This window comes from Myotis myotis, unplaced genomic scaffold, assembly GCF_014108235.1.
Source record: "Myotis myotis isolate mMyoMyo1 unplaced genomic scaffold, mMyoMyo1.p scaffold_m19_p_1, whole genome shotgun sequence".
NCBI classification, from domain to species: domain Eukaryota; kingdom Metazoa; phylum Chordata; class Mammalia; order Chiroptera; family Vespertilionidae; genus Myotis; species Myotis myotis.
Genome location: NW_023416313.1, coordinates 38,893,718 through 38,914,530, shown reverse-complemented (window position 1 = coordinate 38,914,530; position 20,813 = coordinate 38,893,718). Strand labels below are relative to the sequence as shown.

At 36.8% G+C, this 20,813-nt stretch overlaps 1 protein-coding gene across 13 annotated transcripts in view; it reads right to left on the bottom strand.

Annotated features, from left to right (window-relative positions):
• ADGRL3 (adhesion G protein-coupled receptor L3) overlaps nucleotides 1-20,813 on the bottom strand; it is a 770,556-nt gene that overhangs the window by 82,809 nt on the left and 666,934 nt on the right. For 12 of the 13 annotated variants that reach the window (XM_036335141.1, XM_036335133.1, XM_036335163.1 and 9 more), the window contains 3 exons: nucleotides 20,379-20,555; nucleotides 4,239-4,448; nucleotides 904-1,124 (listed from right to left, as the gene is read on the bottom strand). In XM_036335141.1, coding sequence (XP_036191034.1) covers nucleotides 904-1,124; nucleotides 4,239-4,448; nucleotides 20,379-20,555 — 608 coding nt within the window. The remainder of the gene's footprint in view (nucleotides 1-903; nucleotides 1,125-4,238; nucleotides 4,449-20,378; nucleotides 20,556-20,813) is intronic. The other variant, XM_036335217.1, reaches the window with a different exon arrangement.

Below are 20,813 nucleotides of genomic sequence, written 5' to 3'. Positions count from 1 at the left end.
CTCTGCTTTTAGCACTTTATCAAAATAGTTGCTGCAAAGGTCAAATGATTTTTCCTCACTGCTTATCCTATTTGAGTTATCTTTGACATAAAACACTATGGTTTTGAAACACCATCTTGAAACTTCTCATTTTCCCTGACCCCGATCTTGTGGTTTTCTTTCTAAGGCTCTGGTCACCTGTTATCTTTTCTCTTTTTATTTTCAATTTTCAATCCTCAACCCAGGTATTCATCAAAGATCTACCTTGGTCACACTTCTAAGTTTTTCCTATTGAAATTTTCATTCATGCTCAGGATGCCAACTGTTAAACTGATGTGGATTACAAAACTATTTTTCACTGAGCTCCTTGCCAGTATGCTGGACATCTCTACATGTATCTCTCGCCAATTTGAAGTTACAGTGAATATGCAATTCATCACTATATCCCAATACCCACCTAGGGAAAAATGTAGACTCCCTATGTTACCATAGTCTTTCTTCCTGTTAATGACATAATTATCTCTCCAGTGACTAGAACTGACATGCCTGGAAGAAGAGAAGCCATCAATATCAGGGACGGCACTGCCCTCTGAAAACACAGTTTAATAGAGCTAGTTCTTCATGACAAATGAAGTCTTGATGCTCTAAAAAATATTAAAGTAATGCTCTTCTTATAATTACTCAAGGTTATGATTTACATTTGAAAAAGTTCTGCTGTTTGAAAACCGCATCATACTGATTCTCGGGGCTATTTTTTTTTCTTCTTACAAAAATTCAAACCATGAATTGAATTATCCCCATTTGCTTCTCCAGTTCCTTCATGTATTCTTGTGAGCTGATAAAAAGACCTTAGCTTCCAAGAAAATTCTGTTATTTCAAGTAGATTTACAAGGAAAGAAAAAAAGAAAGAAAACAGCAACTCACACTTTATCTGTTCCATAACTCCTGTAGTCTACCGCAGCCGACACAGCCACAATGAGCGCGGGCATACCGTAGCCCACCAAGTAGAAGTACTTCCTGCGTGAGTGTTCGCTCTCAAACACCTCCACCAGCATGATGTAGAGTTGCACGCCCTCCAGGAACATCCAGGTGAAGGCGGCCAAGAAGAAGAAGTGTAAAAGGGCAGCAAACACCGCACAGGCAATCTAGGAAGAGGAACCAAATGGTTGAGTCAAATTACTACTAAATAAAATATTAGAAACTGCCGTAAAATTAAAATAAATATTTATCAATATTGCAGTGAAAATATAGGTCTGCCAAAGAATAACTTGGGTAAGATTCTTAAAACTCCGATATTAAAACCTAATGAAATATAACCTATCTTTGAAAACTATAGTTAACATTTTACTAATGGCTGAGAGATGACAGCCTAGCATTATAATAAAGATTATAATATTTAGGGAAAAGTTCTAAGAGCCTACTGATAATTATTGTTGAGATTAATCTAAAGATTTCAAAATAAACCTCAGAAATTTCTTCTCTTGGCTATAATTATGTATGCACTAATGTTTTAATTGCTAGAAAAATACTAAAAACAAGGCGAAAAGTTCTTAAAATTTAATAGTATAATTAATTACAGCATTTTATAATTGATTATTCATTCATTACTGTTACTTCTATTTTTTTATATTTTCTTGATATTTTACAGAGAGAAAGGGAGAGAGAGAGGCATAGAGAGTTAGAAACATCAATTCAGCTGCCTCCTGCACACTCCCTACTGGGGATGTGCCCGCAACCAAGGTACATGCCCTTGATCGGAATCGAACCTGGGACACTTCAGTCCGCAGGCCAACACTCTATCCACTGAGCCAAACCAGTTAGGGCACTATTACTTCTAATTTATTTCTTCCCTGTCTTGTTTCAGAAAGGACCTATGGTAGCATTGGGAAATTCATGCTACATAGGTGTATAATTGGATCAGGTCAAAATAATATTCCGCAAGTGCTTTTTCTCTCAGGTTTCTGTTATTGTACTAAATGTTAGTTTAGATAAGCTTGGTCAAAAAAGGCAGCCAATAGTTCAAAACTGCTTGAACTACTTTCTTTGGCATGTTTTATTTTTATTTATTTATTTTTAAAAATACATATTTACTTTATTTTTAATCCTCATCCAAGGATATGTTTATTGATTTTTAGAGCAAGGGAGGGAGAAACATTGATACGTTGCCTCACATATGGGCTGCAACCAGGGATCGAACTGGCAACCTAGGTATGTGCCCCAATGGGAAATCGAACTGCCACCTTTTAGTGTATGGGATGAGGTTCCAACCAACTGTGCCACCCAACCAGGGCTCTTTGGCATATTATGTAAGGTACTACAAGTTTCAGCTGACCACATATTAATTTTATGTCAGTTCCGGAAGTTTTCACTCCTTTGGGGATCTTCATTTCTTATAAAAGCCCTAACTAAAATCTATAGCTCCTACTAGAAAGGGGCAACAAATTTATAGAAATTATCAAATTAGTATGGATTCAATGATGAGTATGGTCCTTGAGAATGAGACAAGGTAAGTCAATTTCTTTGGAGTAGAGAGGTGACAGTGAGAGGGAGATGAGGCAGTCAAATGTCAGAGGGCTAGAGAGAAAGCAGAGCCTACCCACTGTGCGGGATGCAGGAGAGGACAGCAGTCCAGCAACAAGAATACAGGCAAGTTGGGCTGAGCTGGATCCCACTCAGGGTTTCATTTTAATCATTGTTATTTATGCTCTTTGTCAGAAATTAGTTTTATTCAGTATGCAACATTTAGTAAAATTTAACAAGAATAAGGCTTCTAAATGAAAAGAAATAATGGTGTTTGAAGTGCAGGTTAAGAAGAAATAAAATGATTTCTTTATGGAAAATAAAACAGTTTTCCATTTCTTGCTTTTTAGAGTTAGAACTTCAACTATTAATTTTTGTTAACAGGCTGCTTTACTTTCAGGGTGAAAGAAATGTGTAGCTTAATTGCTTATTCACATGTATGGTTTATGGGAAAAGCTGTCACATTTGTATATGATAACCAATAAAAAGTATAATCAGCATAATTGTCCCCTTTACAGCCATTAATCATGAATGTGTAATCACAAATACAAGTGCATTTTTATTGTAAAGTACTCCATACATACCAGAAAACAGCATCAAGTGAATGAATTATTGATTATGCTTAGTCCGAGTTTTCTAAAAAAGAGTTTTCTTCTCATTTGCAGTTTTAGTCCTGAGAACAAACTTTCCTTATGTGCAAGGGCCTCACAAAAAATTGTAACTGGGCATGAAGTCCGTTTAATATATTAGCTATTATCTGTTATTCATATTTTCTTTTTGGTTTTACCAAGAACAATTGGCTAGTACAGTCCTTTTTTTTCCACCCTCCTTCCCTTCCTCACTACCTTTCTGTCTTAATATGATTAAATGTAGGTAGTAGTAAAGTATGAAGTTGGCACTTAGAGATGTGAACAGAACTTGAGCAAATATGAAGTGTCAAACAAAATTTGGGAAGAGTTAGATATTCTGCCCTAACCGGTTTGGCTCAGTGGACAGAGCGTCGGCCTGCGGACTGAAGAGTCCCAGGTTCGATTCCAGTCAAGGGCATGTACCTCGGTTGTGGGCACATCCCCAGTGGGGAGTGTGCAGGAGGCAGCTAATCAATGTTTCTCTCTCATTGATGTTTCTAACTCTCTATCCCTCTCCCTTCCTCTCTGTAAAAAATCAATAAAATATTTTTTTTTTTTAAAAAAAAGAGTTAGATATTCTAAAAATTACCTACAGTTTGAACTATTTTCCAAAATATGTCAATTAGAAAAACTCATTTAGGCATACCATTTATTTTATTTTATTTTTTTATTGCTTAAAGTATTTAGGCATGCCATTTTTAATATAATATCCATCGCTTTTAAATAAAAGTATATTATAAACTTCAAAAAATAATAATTATATCTGTTAGAAATGATACCCCTCCATTCCCCAAAACATTTTACTTAACGTTCTTAATATTCAGCTCTGTAGTTTTTAAAAAGGCGGGGAGGCTATTAAAGAGAGATAATTCTTGAGAAAGATAAGTTTATAAACAGAATTTCTGAAGAAATGTACATTCATACATGCATAACATTCGCTGCTTCTTTATGACATTGGGGTATGAAAAGGGGGGGGGGAAGTGAGTAAGATCTGAAAGTTAGTATCAATCTGAGATAATTGGAAGGGGGGTGTTTTCAAACACGAGTGTTTCCAGTCTTGGACAGCTGGAAGTGCAACATTCTTTACTCATGGCAATGGAAGCTGCTTACTGGTTGGTCAGTTCGGTTGATCCCAATCAGGAAGAGCAGTTCTGCTACAAAGAGGCTGATGCAGAGGTTCTTGTGGATGGTGTTACGGTCACTCTGGAGCCCGCGGAAAAAGCAAAATGTGAAGATGCAAATCAGGAGACAAACAAGGGACAGCAAAATTCCAACCCACGTGATCACATCCAGAAGAAGGTCATGGACCGCATCACTGTGCTGGAAACACAACAGAAAAGCCGTAAGTTGCATTTATGCATAACTGATTATAAAGAGTTATAAGGGCCTGAGGTATAATTTTAATAATTTACTAAATGTTCTCCACTTAGACAACGAATAAGACAAGTGTTTGGGTTTTCTTGTCCATAGGTAAAATATTATATATTCTCTCTGAGGTATACATCAGTTTGGTACTCAAGGATGTCAATAATGTTTACTACATACATTTTCAGAATATAAACACTAGTTAAAACACATCAACTTAAAGCTGGCCAAAGATTTCAAAAGAAAAAAAGCTTTTTGTGTTTTTTTTTAACCCATATCACTTTTTAGGCTAATTTTTTGACAACTCCTACTATGGAAATACTCTACTTCAAATTAAGCTATACACTTAACACAGTGGTATCTCAACTGAAATGCTTTTTTAATCATTGGGGGATTTTTACTAAAAAAATATAGTTCCTCTGTCCTACCTTTGTCCTATAAATACTTGATCAGAGTTTTCAAGATTGAGTTTATAAAAGTATGCATTTTTATAAAGATCCCCAGTTAATTCTGGTGAATGGCCAACATATGTGTACCATTTATTTAGTGGAAGATCTAAAAGAATGAGGACATTCCTGGATTTAAATCCATATTGAATGGCTTAAGGAGATCAGGAAGTTGGATCCTTGAAGGGGTTTGCATGAATAGAGCCTATTATATACAGATGGAATAGAAGTATTCAGAGTTACTATACCCAATAACAGCATAAGATAGATAGTAGTGCTTAGAAAAAGTAAAAGCTCATGAACACTTCTATATGAAACTGCATTTTCTTTCTCTATTAACATAGTCTATAAACTCCATACCTGTCATGTTCCTTAGTCTATCCACTATCTCATTTCTGTACTAGTTCTAAGGTTCAAACTCTATTTGTGCCCTATGGTAATATTTCTATCCTACGGTAATTTGCCTCCAGTAAAAACCACTTCTGTGAAGCTTTAGAATTTTAGTGGGCCAACACATCAGTACACCGAGATGGTGGAGCATAGGTGAGAAATGATCTATGACTGTCAAACCCTCTTTTCTTTATAGGTTTATTGAAAAATCTTAAAAGACCTAACTTTCATCAGCAGGGCAATGAATTAACAAATAATAGTTGATTTATAGAATGATAGTCTAAAGCAGTGGTTCTCAACCTTCCTAATGCCGTGACCCTTTAATACAGTTCCTCATGTTGTGGTGACCCCCAATTTCATTGTTACAAATTGAACATAATTAAAGCATAGTGATTAATCACAAAAACAATATGTAATTATATATGTGTTTTCCGATGGTCTTAGGCGACCCCTGTGAAAAGGTCGTTCGACCCCCAAAGGGGTCGCGACCCACAGGTTGAGAACCGCTGGTCTAAAGAGTAGTAGGAACTCAGTGTTCTGGATATATATATAGTCACACACATGTATACTTCTCAAAAATCTAATATTATATATTTTTAAATGTAAAATGATCTGTGCAGCATGATACTATCTATGTAAAATATCAAAATACATAAATCAATGTCATTTATTTTTATGGATATATGCCTCAATACTAAAATTAGAACACATGCATGGGAGATACCTATTTTAGTAGAAAGCAAAAAGATGTGTTTCTCATTGACACCTTTTTAAACTGTGTAATCATAAAAAATAGATTTTGATTTAGAATGGGAATTGCTTCATTTTGTTGTCTTCCACAATGTCATTTTTCCTCTAAATAAAGATAAATATCCAGGTTTTTCATTTTTACTTGTTTTTATTCAAACTTCACACTTTTATGTTTTATACAAACTTCATATATGGTTATTCTGAATGTGAAAATTCTTTTTACAACCAAGGTACTGTGCTGTAACCTGAATCATAGCACTTCTCATATTGCCAGATATGACTTCACAGTTGTTATTTGATTAAAAAAAAAAAAAAAAAAAAAAAAACTCTGCTAGAACACTGTCAATGAAACAGTTTTGAAATATTCCTGCATAACTCTAGATACATTTCTGGGAAGGAGCTCAAATCATGAAAGAAAACCACATGACATTCTGCTTTAGCTGAATTGTTCTCCAGGGGATACCACTAAAGTAGTGTTGGGTCTCTGATCGCTTAAATTACTTTTACTGTTTGAGAGTTGAGAGTGGTCCATGCTACCTGGTTCCCTGAACAGAGGCCTATTTGCTCTCTACTTTGACTCAAAGGAAAGATGCTGTGACTGAGTATCAAGCACCAACCTTCAGCACAGCAGTCTTCCATAATGGGGAAAATGGCAGATATAATACATTCTCAAATGTGTCCTAAAGACCAAAAATACTTAAAGGCGGGGAAAAAAGAATGAAGAAAAAACAAAAAAAGGAACCCAAAACTCCTCTTTTCTCTGAGTAGCTGCATTATTAGAAACGTATTTACTTTACTTGGTGCCTTCATAGGTCCTTCAAAACCCCCATGAAGTTATTAATAAAAGAATGCCAGATGCCAAAACATTGTACAAAAAGTACATAGCACTCAAAGAAAACAAAAAAGTCTAGTGATTAATTCAACTTTCAGATATGACTGTCTAGCTCAGAAAACATCACTACCAGCACCTTGTGTATACTATACTGGGATAGCAGCATTCTGAATGCAACCCACAACTAGAATGTTATTAGTAACACAGAGGGACAAGAACAATGGAGATGAAATGCCAATGAGAGGTGTTAATATAGCCTTCTTTATAATAGTCTGGCATAATAGAACTTCCAGGGGGCCAAGCTATGAAAAAAAAACCACACCCCCTTCAAGAGGATGGCCATTTGAATAAAACTCGTGGGTATAGTTTTAACAATGTGATCATGGATCAAGTACTGTTTTCCTATTTCCAAGGTTCCATGTTTGTGAGCACTATGCAACTCAATTCCCCATTACATAAACTGTATCCATTATGTGCCTTGAGATATTTTAATCTTATACCTTACTGATATTATTAATATACCTCACCACTCAGTGCTGGGCTGAACACATAAAAAATGCTTTAAAAATATTTGGGTTTGAATGATTACCATAATACCACTCAGACCAAGTTGCCTTGGAGCTAAATCCTCTAGGTCAGTATAGCTTTAGCAATCATTTAATTTCAAATGTTTAAAAAGGTATGGAAGATTATATGTCCAAACTGAGCCCCTAATCTTATCCTGTTTCACCACTCTCCACTTTCCAAATCTGCTCTTCCCTCTGTTTTCCCCATTTCAATAAAGACCAACTTCATTCTTTACAGTGTTCTGGCCAAAAACTTAGGAGTCACATCGATTCCTCTCTTTCACATACTATGTTCAGTCCATCAGAAGATCTGATTCTGACAGCTTCTCATCATCTCAACTGCACCAAATAGTCTCTTAATTGATCTCCCTACTTTATTAACTTCATGTCCCCCTTCTACATTCACCAGAACAGAGAGATTTTTAAAAAAATATGTAAGTCAAAGAATATGACTCATTGCTGAAATCACCAATGTCTCCATCCATCTCAAAAAAATAAAACCCAAAATCTTTACAAAGGTCTGCAACATACTATAACATCTGTACCCCTATGCCTAATTTCCCATGTTCCCCTTTATTCAGTTCATCCTACCCCAGTTGGTCTGCACTGTTCTTTGATTATATCAAACACATTCTAGCCACAGAGTTTTTTGCACTTGGTGTGCCCTGGGCCTAGAATGTTCTCCCAAAAGATATCTGAATGGTTTACTTGCTACCTTCCTCCAGTCCTTCATTCAAAGGTCACCTTCTCACAGAGGGTTTCCTGGTTCATCCTATCGAAAATTGCAAACAACTGCTCCCCATTCTGATTCTCTCCGTTAGTTTTCTAGAACTATTTTTTTCTCCTTAGCACATGCCTAAAGTATACATACTTACTGATATTTCTTGTTTATTGTCTGTGCCCTCCACTAGAAATATACTCTAAGAAAACAAGTTGTCTTATTGCCTGTGATTACCAATGTATCCCCAGCCCCTACCAAAAAAAAATGTCCACCACAAAGTGGATAAATAATGTGCTGACTCAAAAAATGAGTATCTCTTTAACTATACTTTTCTTCTATAATGGATTTAGATTATACACTAAAAGTTGCATCATGCTGCCCATTGTACAGTTTTGGGGACACTTGGTTCTTCAAGCACTGGCTCTAAAAATTTGAATAAAAGTTAAAGAAAATTAGAGCTAAAGAATAAGTTGTTACAATACTATCTTTCATATATGTTGAAATGTCAAGGTATCAAACAATTATGACAATAAAGGTAAAACTATTTATGGAAGCAAGAGGACTGTAGAGTAAATCTTAGCATCTAGAGACATGAATTTAACTTTGTCACTCCAATTTTGCAATTGCTACCTTGAACAAACTGCTTATTGCTTTGACTATGAGAAGCCTCAAACACATAGAGATAAAATAACTGAGGTTTCATGCTACTGTGATAAATATACCTTTAAGCACATTTAATGAAAATAAGACCAAATTCATAGAATAGGAAAATGTGGTTTTTGCCTCATGATTTACAAATAATTTAATGAGAGTTCACCAAGACTTTCTGTGGAAATCTGAATGCTTCTAACTTTATTGTCCAAAAATCAAGTCAGTAAACAATATGGAGAATGATATTTGAAATGGTTTTCATTTTAATTGCGTGTTTCCACATGGAACACAAACGATATGCATTCATTTTGGACCCCTCTGGATGGCTTATTCTTTTTTTAAAATACTTTTAGAAAGTTGCACTTTCCACACACTGGTAGAACTATCACCCTATAATAATTATTAACTCTGGGCCAGTAATGATTAAGAACCTGTTTTACTTTCTGCATAATAATATATTATTTTAATGTTGAGTCAAATTTGTTAAAGCACAGTAATATGAATTTTAATTTGCCTCTTAAACATATCTTGTTCTGAAATATTTGTAATATAGCTAAAATGAGGTGTGGTTTGTTTGTTTTTTCCTTTTTTGCAAACCTATGAACACTTGCTTTGCTACTAATGTATCAAATAAGCATTACTTCATTGGTTTGATTTGTGAATTTCACTGAAGCCAGTAAGGTTAGGAAAGACCTATTTTCTGAAAAATGTGACATGAATTCTGTGAAATAAGTTCCTAGCATTGCTCTGCATCTTGGGAACCATGTCATCAGACACACAGGCCACCCTCCAAATGCTTGGAAAAATAAAGGGCTCAATGGTCAGAGGAAATTTGGATTTACTTGTCAGAACAGGACAAAGTTCAAAGTTGGGTAACAGTAAGAACAATATGGCTACATTTCTTATAATTTTTATAGTAAATTAACCAAAAGAATTCAGCAACAATTTTCAAATTTGTGTCAAAGGGGGGGGGGGGAGGAGCAATCTAAATATATTCAGGCTTTAATTGCTAAGAGAGAAATACTGGCAAAGTAAGATCACATAAAAAAAAAATACATTTGTCCTCTGGATTTAATAAAAGGCATTCAGCAAATCCCTTTGACATCAGAAGCATAGCAGAGCATGACCTAAATTATTGAGATTTTTCTTGCTTTGAATTTTTTAAAATTTATTTTTATTGTTGACACTATTACAGATGTCCCCCATTTTCCACCCTCTTTGCCTACTTCCTCCCACCCCCCGCCCATCTCCCCCGGCCTTCACCACACTGTTGTCTGTGACCATGGACTATGCATATATGCTCTTTGGCTAATCTCTTTACCTTCTTCTATCCAGCCCTCCCACACCACTCCATTCTGAAGTCCCTCAGTCTGCTCCAGTGCTTCATGCTTATGGTTCTATTTGGTTCATCAGTTTATTTTTGGTTTGAATTTTTTAAAAAGTAAACTCTCACCAAATTTAGTGAACCAGATCTTGCAATATCCATAATGAAGGAAACAGAAAAGGAAATAGTAGAAAATGTGGGAATTTACTATCTTACAACAGCTGAGAATTAAATGCAGATACAGGTGGAAGAAAAAGATAGATTAAAGTTGGTAAAACAAAAAAATGATCACTCAGAAATTTCCAAAGGAAATGAGCGGATCAAGCAGTAAGTAAGAAAAAGATTATAGGGGTATCTCAAGTCTTACTTTTAAGTATCTGGGGTGAGGGAAAGAAATGAAACTATGCAGATAGAAAATTCCATTCTTAGCATTTCTAAGGTGAATACAGTGATGGATGATGAGGATGATGATTTTCAAAATGTCATATTCTATTAGGAGTGCTGATTTATTTTATTAGGGTACTCACTTAATCCTATAAAACACTATTATATACTACTAGAGCCCCGATGCACGAAGATTCGCGCAAGAATGGGCCTTCCTTCTTCCCCTGGCTGCCGGCACCACCTCCGCTCTGGCTGGAGCCTCCTTTCCGCCTTCCCTCCAGCCCGGAGCCACCTTTCTGTCTTCGTTCAGGCGCTAGAGCCACTTTTCCACCTTCCCATGCTGGCCAGAGGCCCAGGGCGGCTGGGACGGTGTGGAACGCCTGCGTCATTGCCATTTTGGATTTTGGATTTTGGATTAACTGTTGGGTTTTGTATCAAGACTGTACTGCTTTAATTTCTAACACTGTGATATTGTAATCATTTTTTCTAATAGCTCTATATAACTGAGAGTGACTATAATACAATAACATGATAATACTGAAAAAGAAGTTGAAACATATTTTATTTTAAAGATTCATGGAAGGACATATAAAACTGGGTTTGCAAGATAGCCAAAACAGAGCATACTGCACCACATGCAGGAATGACTTCGGGACCTGGCATGACAGAGAAGGTTGTGTGATTGTGCACACAGAGGCTGAATCTCACAAGTCTAGGATGAGACAGGCAAGTTTTTGTGAAATCAAAAGTTTTCTTTTTGTTGTTGTTGTTCGTGTGTGTGTGTGTGTGTGTGTGTGTGTGTGTGTGTGTGTGTTTAATCTTCCCCCCCAAAAAAACCACCAATGCTTAGTTGAAATTAATGGATTAATGGTGTGGGAAAACCTTGAGTAGACCACAAGAATAAATGTGCACTATTGTCTTGCTCCCTTAATTTTTCTATGTACCTGAGCAAAGTTACTTTTTTCTGGTCCAGAGGATGCATCTAAAATGCCCTGTGGGTAAACAAAAGGGGAAGATTTGATAACCAATATTTTGGCTCCTTATAATGTGAGCTGATTTCTCTCAGATCTTATGAAAGATCATGCTTTCTAAAGTATATCAAGTGATATGTTGAATCATAGCAACGAAATAATGTTTTCCTTAGCTCTTATGTACTTTAATGTGAAAAATAGAATTTCAAAGCAAAATGTTGTTAATACCTCGGTCAGCTATAAAGTAGATTTTGCCCATCTATCTGCATACTTAACAGATAATGCAAATGTAAATTTTGGAAAGTTCCATTGGGCCTATAATCCCTTTACATAAGAAAATGAACAGTTCATACCTACGCAGTGTCCTTTTATCTTATAGACAAGGCTCCTAAAAATGGGTGTGATTTGCTTACTTGTGATAATGAGGCTTAATAATGAAATTTTGGGGTTACTTTTCAGTTTCTACAAAATGTGAAGAAGTATTTAGCAGGCTTCCTAACTTTCTAGAAATGGAAGAAGACAGTCTCCTGAGACATGCGCCTCCAAAATTGCTATCATTGTCTAGCCATAGAAAAATGTTAAAATATTGGCCTTCTATAAAATCATAGTTCCAAAGTATGAGACGAGAAGAATTTATTTCTCTAATCTTAAAATATATGACAGGTGAAAATGAAGAAACAGATTACAGTAGAATAAATTTATATGCTGTTTCTCTAAAACCGTGTGATGAGCTCTGAATAGACTATACGGAACCTGGAAAAATGTGAATTGATTCTACTTGAGATGCATGAAGTTCTGTGTAGGTTCAGGACAAAAACTCATAAACAGAAAAGCATGACTTATTTTGGGGATGTAAGACTGTTTCTAGAATGTAGCACCAGAAAAAAAAAAAAAACAGTCAAGTTAAATAAGACTTTCTCATTTCTTTATTAAAACTGTAATTTATTTGAAATTTAATATAGACTTCATAATGCAAAATTACTTCAGTGCTTTTAAAACCATTTTTCCTGACAGTATTTTACTTTATGTTGACATCCAATATACTTGGAAGTATTTAAAAATGATGAACATTTTGGATATTGACAGACTATATGATGATTCCTAAATGCAAAAGAACTAATTGACAAACAGCTGGTTTACCAGAGCAAGCCTATAGATACAAAGTGGATGGCCATTTTTGGAGAGCTGGAAACTCATTCCTATAAGCCTGATACTATGAATTGTCATGATTAAGTAGTAATAACTTTATGCATATTAAATACACTTTTGATCTGGTAGTGCTATTTCCCAGTTGGCTCTATAAAAAGTTGATCACCCCAACTGGAGGCCAAATACTCCATGCTCTAAATAACTTCACTTATGGTGAAGAGGACCATAGATCCTCTTCTATATTACCTGTTGTGACCCCATTATACTAAGTTTCTTAGAATTGGACAGAGCTAGGCTTTCATGGGTAAAAATTTTCTTCACTATCCTTTTGAATACAGAAATTAGACCCAGTGGTTTTATTAAAACAAAGTTTACTAGGGATCATTCAGAAAACTTGATGGTTCTCAGACAAAATGGGTAATGTCTCCTGATACCAGTTTGGTAGATTGATTTTAATAATATTCAACTGATGCTTAATATGTGTGAGGTACTGAATAAAATATAATGTAGATATAAATATATACACACACGTATACAATCATGTACACACACCCATCCCATTTTTACTCCATATTCCATTTTCATTCCATTTTCCTCGCTAAAGCAATTTCAGGCATAAGAAAAAGGAATGGGGCCTAGGAATGGGAATAGTTGCTTGGTTTTCATTTTTCCATTTTCTTGAATAAACTTATTACATTTTAAACAGAGTGGGAATTTTCCAGATAAAAACCATGGGAACTTTATCTCACAGGCTTAAAAACAATAGGTAGGAGCCAAGATTAAATTTTACAAAACTAACACCTTAAAATTTCCACAGTTCCATGAATTGGACTTTTAAATTATCAAGTAACCAACCACAGAAGGTCTTTAAATAACAATGCTTACACTGTAAGGATACACAAAGTAAACGGGCAGTCCCCTGAATTGTTTATAACAACATAAGAAAAGTGGTTTAGTTCAGCCATATTTTTGTTCAAATGTTTTAAAAATATTATTTATATAGGTTCAACTTATTATCTGCTTAGAATGTTATATAAATAACTTTTGGGAAATCTAGCCTAATTCCTCTAGAGTTCAGTAGTTTTCCAATTTTATCACTTTATTTACTAGACACAGTGGAATGAGACAGGCTAGGGGAAAAAAAAAAATCAGTGAATACTATCCATGTTTAAAAATAAAAGGCCAAATTTTGTGACCTGGAACAAATAAAGTTAGTAAACACATCAACTTAGTAACAATTTAGTGCTTACTAAAAACAGTATAAGCATTTGAAAGTATTTTTAGAACATCAGGATGGAAAGGTTTCATTTGATTGATTGGTTGATTATATTTTCTTAAGCCTGGGTAAACTGGATGAGTAGAGCCATTACAGTTAAAATAATGAAAAAAGTATTTTAGTTGTTAGTTAAATCATGTCACTAATTAAGAAGCAACCCGACTAATGAAAGAGATTACTTCATATTGACTAATGATTGTACTTAAAATCAAATTTGGTGGTGCTGACCAATTTGGTGGTGCTGGAATTCACAATATCTATGTAACCAACATTTTGTAGAGTTGCGAAGTTATATGTCGTTATGATGATACTAGTGACCTGGTGCATGAAATTCACACACGGGAGAGGGGGATGCCCTCAGCCCAGCCTGCACCCTTTTCAATCGGGAACCCCTTGGGGGATGTTCTACTGCCGGTTTAGACCCCATTCCTATGCCAGTCAGTGTCAAAAGCTCTGCCTCCTAGGAAGCCATTGGCTCCTCACACTTCACTCAGATTTGGTTCTGATTGGTCGGTTTCTATGCCATTCAGCATCTCCAGGCCTATCTCTGGGCCTGATCAAAGAGGTGGGGCTGATCAGCAACCCCCATGGAGGCCCAGAGAGAAACAGAGGCCCAGCTGCTGGTGAAGCCCGGAGAAAAAGAGAGGCAACGGCTGATCAACATCTTCCACAGAGGCTGCGGATCAGACCCTGCCTCTCTCTTTGGGTCTCTCTCTGGGCCTGATCCACAGCCCCCTCAGCAGTCAGTGCTGGGTTGCCACGGTAACCCAGCACTGACTTCAGGTGTTAGGTCAAGCCTTCAGTCCTTGTGGATGTTACGACCCTGGCTCTTTATATATATAGATTTTGCTGTAAATCCATTATTTGACAATTTCATTGTAAGAAAAAAGTCTTGCTTTGAAAAATGAGGCAAAACACTAGCCTAAACTTCTCTCAGAAAACTCTTACCTTAATAGAGGTTGATAAATGATTATTTACTAGTAAAAACTCAATTAAATATTTTGACCTTGACAGTTAACTTCTCCTCCTCAAGCCCTACTAGGATCAGGAGCTCAAGGGCTTTGAGGAAGCAAATATGTGAATTTAAAAAATCATATTTTTAAAAAAGTCTATAATTCTTAATATAATTTTGTTATTCAATTCCTAAAATAATCCGGAGATAATGTTAGAAAAAATTTAATAGTGTCATCTCACCAATTAATGGGAAGAAGTAGTTCAGATAATTTGCCCAAGAATAAGAGGAATCCTAATCCTCAATGTCCTGATTTGTTATTCTTTTTTTTCTTTTTTTTTCTGATTTGTTATTCTTAGTCTGACTACCATTCAGATTATAAACTGGGCAAATAAATCATGATGACAATATCTACTGTGATGTGAATTAAATGCAATAGTGTAAGTAGACATTAAAAAAATTATATTCAGTCCTGACCGGGTGGCTTGATAGATTCTCCCTCATATCAATTTCTCTCTCTTTCTGTGCCTCTCTCTCTAAAAATCAATAAAAACATATCCTCAGGTGAGGATTTAAAAAAATAAAATATTCATTCCTATTATTACTAGACATGCTGGACCCTTCTGAGGGTTGAAGTCCTCATCTAATCTCCATTTTTTAGAATCTCCATAAACTGGATTACCTCTTTTTTTTAAATAAAATATAAAATATGCTGAAAAATATATGATGAAAACATAAAAATCCAGCCTTATTTATGTACTTCAACCCTGTCACTCTCATTTGCTTAAGCAGTGCTATCAATTCATCTAGAGAACCTTCCCTGACACTCAAGGTCAAGGCTATTTCCCACGTGTTTCCACATTATCCTCTGCTACAACAATAAGACATTTCTCACAAGATACTGATTTTGCTCATTACTTATCTATATTACTAATTATGTACTTGAGCTTTGCCTGTCACAAAGATGGTACTCAACTACTTAAGGAACAAATAAAGGATGGATGATGAAGTGTGGGAAACTGTTTATTGCCTTCACTATCTGATAAGCATAGACAGAGAACTCCCCAACCCCCCCCCCCCCCCCCCCCAAGGCTGGGTGCCTTTGAAGCCCTAGCAAAGCCCTGAGCTAGGCGCCACCTCTGTTTGTCCAGACAGTGGTAGCTGAAACTACTCCCCCATTTATTATTATGTAAATCCTTGCTGATGGGCTAGTCTGCTTGTTACTAGGGGGTCACCTGCCTAAGGGCTACTCCAGATCAATAAAGGATTGGAGCAGCCTGAGCATGGGTGGAAGTCCCTCTCCTTGAGTTGGACTTGCCCGCCTGGACCTCCAATATTGCAAAATTATCTCGTGTCTTTTTCTCTCATTTGTTGTGCGGCTCCTCTTTCAGGTACCGAACCCTACTCCACGCGGGTCGTGGAAGGAAACACTCGACAATGAAGCACAATGCTTTTTATGTTTTTAAATTGAGATTACTAAAACAAAGTTTTCAGATATGTTTCCACAGGTGCTTCTTAAATACAAAACTTTCAGTGTTCCTATATAATGTAACTTTAACCAAGTCATCAAACTTAGTAATTCCCATAAGGGACCTTCTGATGCCATGATAGGTATATTTAACAATTTGCTGAACAACAGAGAAATAAACCTGTAGATGATGCCCAATAATGGAAAGGTGTTTTTTATTTTCACTTGAGGATATTTTTCCATTGATTTCTAGAGAGAGTGGAAGAGAGAGGGAAAGACAGAAATATTGACGTGAAATAAACACATTGATTGGTTGCCTCCTGCATGCACCCTGACCAGGGGAGAAGCCTGCAACCGAGGTACGTGTCCTTGACTGGAATCGAACCCGGGACCCTTTGAAAAGGTTTTTAAATACCATAAATACTATTTCAGTTTAGTATAAAATCACATTACCTAAATATCTGTAATGATTATTTTTCTGTCTAAAAAAGAAGACAATTAGGTGTTCCTTAGACAACAGAAGTAGAGAGAGCTAAGAAGTTATTAACCAGCTGCGCTGCCACCTTGGAGTAGAAGCATCCCCTTCCTTCTTTTATCCCTAAGCTGACCTCGCTATAATCTCTCTCTCAGTACCACATTCAAAAATCAGTCTAAACACTTTGCTGCCTTGATAAACTATAAACTTGCTGAATCCCTGGGGCCTGGTGTGTGACGTGTTGTAGTCAGAAATTTTATAAAGGATGGAAAGCGTCTTTGAGAAGTGATACTGGAGCAAAGACTTGAAGGAGATGAGAAAGTTGGCCCTGTGACTGTGTGGTGGGGTAGGCGGAGGGAGACTTTCAGTTCCCACTACAACACCCTGATATGTTTATGGCATGATGATGAGGCTGGTGTGGCTGAAGCCAAGTGAGCAAAGGGAGGAACATAGGAAAGGAAGTCAAGAGATGATAATGCAGCTGGGTTTTGGATTCTGCTTTTACTGAGATAAGAAGTCCTTCAGATTGGATCAAAGATACGAACTACCTGGTTTGCATTTTTAAAGAGTGATAAAATTGCTTTTGAGAATGAATCAGAGGAGTGACACAGTCTGACTCACATTTTAAGAGTATCCTTCTGGCCATTATGCTGAGAATAAACTTAAGGGGACAAGGAGGAAAAAAAGGAGGACAACTAAGGGGCTGAACTGAAAAATAGAGATGGGATAGTGGCTTAAATCTAGGTGGCAGTAATGAAAATACTGAGAAGTGGTCAGATGCTGGATCTCGCAGGAACACTCCTAGGACTGGGTGTGAGTATGAGTGGGGGGGAAAAATAAAATATTTGGTTTGGGGTGAAGGCACCTGGAAGGACATCACTAAGAAGGAAAGGAATCAGATGAGAGAACACTGAAAGTGTAGTTCTATAATTGTGAACCTTACTAGAAGTCTAGGTGGACATATCAAGTCTGCAATTCAATCTGAGTCTCGGGTTAAGAAATGGAGATAGAAATCTGGGAATCATGAGATGACGTTTAGAGCCATATGACTAGACTACATGTAGAATTACACCTCAGACCAGAGCAACTATGAGAGGTCATGGAGATGAAAAAGAACAGCAAAGGAAGCTAAGAAAGACCAGTTGCTGAAGAAGGTAAGAAACAGGAGAGAATGATGTACTCAAGGCAAAGGGAAGAAAATGTGGCAGGAATGTGGTAAATGCAAATTGTCCATAAGTTGCTTCACTAAATGCATCCGACTCATCCTTTGGAGCAGCGTACTTTTTTGAAGAGCTGTCTCTGAGCAGGCCTGCCTTAGAGAGCTGATCCTCCTCTGTGTCCCCACACCACAGTGTTGACCTCAATTATAATATTTATCACAGTTAAGACTGCAGCTTCACTTCTCTGCATGAGTTCCTTAAGGGCCAGAAGCCTCCCTGTAATGTGGAATCTAGAAATATCTCTCTGGGAGACGGGGTAGGGGTGGGGGGAGGATTTATGTTTATTGAGAACCTACTGTGTAATAGGCAACTTGTCCATACCTTTACTCGGGTATTTAAAAAATGAAGGAAGTACTGAATGAACAGTAGAGGTCACATAGATAACAGATAAGGACAAATCAACACACAGGCAGAGCCCTGGAGTGAAGACCTGTGACTGGGGAACCACAGTGTAATAACAATAACTATCAAGATTACTCAGCTAACCCTTCTTGCTCCTTTTCCAAGATTGTCAACCAAATTCTCCAATATGATTTTGTTTCTGTTACAGATCAACTTGCAGAATTAGACAGTGAAACTGCCAACATAAATAACTGTTCAATTTGGCTACTGTATTTGTCACTCTGAGGAGTAAATTAGTGGTTTGTTTTAGACATTAGTCTAATGAAGGTTTGGCGAGTGTGTAACTTTTTGGACTTCTGCGTATAACCGGTCTGCTTGCATTCTGCTTTTCAAATGTCAAAATCAAGTTGTGAAATCAAAATGTGACCAACTTAGAGTATGTGATAAAAGAAATCCAGGACATACATACTGTGTGACTGACTGCTAAAGGAAAATATTGATTTCCATTTATTATATCTCTTGTTGACACAATAACGGTCACAGTAGGGATTCTTATATAATAGATGATTGGGTAGATGTTGTCATGCAATGAACTGAACAAAATGATATTTTGTTGTTGTTTCAAATGTGATCCATTTTTTTCTGAGTTTCAATTTATTCCCTAAGCTGAGAAACAGAATCCCAGAGCCATACTAACACATTCCACGTTTAAATCTAACATTTGGTAGTGCAGCCAAATTGCTAAGCTAGATCAATTTGTGATGCCCTGAGAAAATGTGCTTGCAGTAGTTTAAAGACCAAAATTTGAACTGTGCTGACACAGCTAAGGCAATTTACTCTTAAGGTGTAACTGGGCTTGCATTTGGTCTCCCTCTGGGATACTTGTACCATCTTTAAATTCAACAGTGTCAAAGAAAATTTTGGATGAAACTATTTGGATCAATGACAACAGGTAGATAAACCTTTGCTAGTTTTCCCTTTTTAAAATATGGTAGACAGCAATGCTTCCTCTATATTTATTGACACCAGGGAGATGAGAAGAGAATTCACAAGTATATAATTTCTTGTTAGCAACTCATCTATAAATCTCTGTAACCACATTAATCAGCACTTTGTATTTTTATGTCCTATGTATACCTGAAATCTAAATCCTCTTCACACCCACCATGACAGCCAGAGCTGTGCTGGGAATAGATCAATGCAGGCAAGTTAGTGATGTTCCCAACTTTGGAGACTACCAATCACATGGATTTTTCTTTAGGTTGGTGTCTTCTTGAATGGACAGAACCCATCACATGTGTTAGAATTGCTAAGTTCTTTGCATTACTGTGCATTGTGCTTAATGGCTGCTTCCCAAGAGTCATTCTAGTAGAATTTAAACCCACACATAGCTCCTTAGTCTTTAACATATCGTATCCCAGTTTCTAATCTCACCACACTGGCTTTTGGTTCTGGGGTCCTCTCTTGCCCTGTTCATGAGGTCTGACATTTATTCATACAATATAAAAGCAGGGGAGACTAAGGGAAATTTTATGAGCAAACTTTGATTTTTGATTTTAGGAACTACATTAATGGGAAAAAAAAGAAGAAGAAGAAGAAGGAGGAGGAGGAGGACGAGGAGGAGGAGGAGGAGGAGGAGGAGGAGAGGGGGAAGAGGAGGAGAAGGAGGGGAGAAGGAGGATGAGGAGGATGAGGAAGAAGAGGAGGAGGGGAGGAGGAGGATGAGGAAGAGGAGGAGGAGGAGGAGGGGAGGAGGAGGAGGGGGGGGAAGAGGAGGAGGAGGAGAAGGAGAAGAGTTATTCGAATCATCTGGGAGGATACGGATTGAAAACCAGAAAGTTCCTGAATAGAATCATTATGGAAGTGGAGAAACTCTAAAGTGAGCAGTGAGACTGATCCGTAGAGTTAAGACATTTTACAGTTAGTGTCCTGATTGTAAGCATTTTTATTTTATGGTATGTCTCCTACCTTAACTTCCACATGTGCCATCAGTACTGCAAAATTGGTTAGGTGGTTACAAGAGCATGTCGTATGTGTCTTATTTGTTGTCAGGAGCCGGCAGCCTTGAGTTGACCAATAACCCGTCATGGTGCGCTTGGAATAGCTCCAAAACGAACAGTTGGGGTTGAAATTTTCCTCGGACTGCTACAGGGTAAAAATAAAATCAATAAAGCCAATAACTACTTTATGATCACATAAATTAGGTAGACATTTTCTTTACATCAACACAACTTCATACTCTATTACAATTCTTGTGGAGATGTCTGCCAGTGTTTTCCTATGAAGTGGAACTCACCAAGTCTAAGCAAATTTGCTATTATCTATTCCCCCTGACTAGGGGTGAGTTTACTTTTCCAAATATTAATATTTAAGGAATACTTATACCAGTATTTCAGAATCACA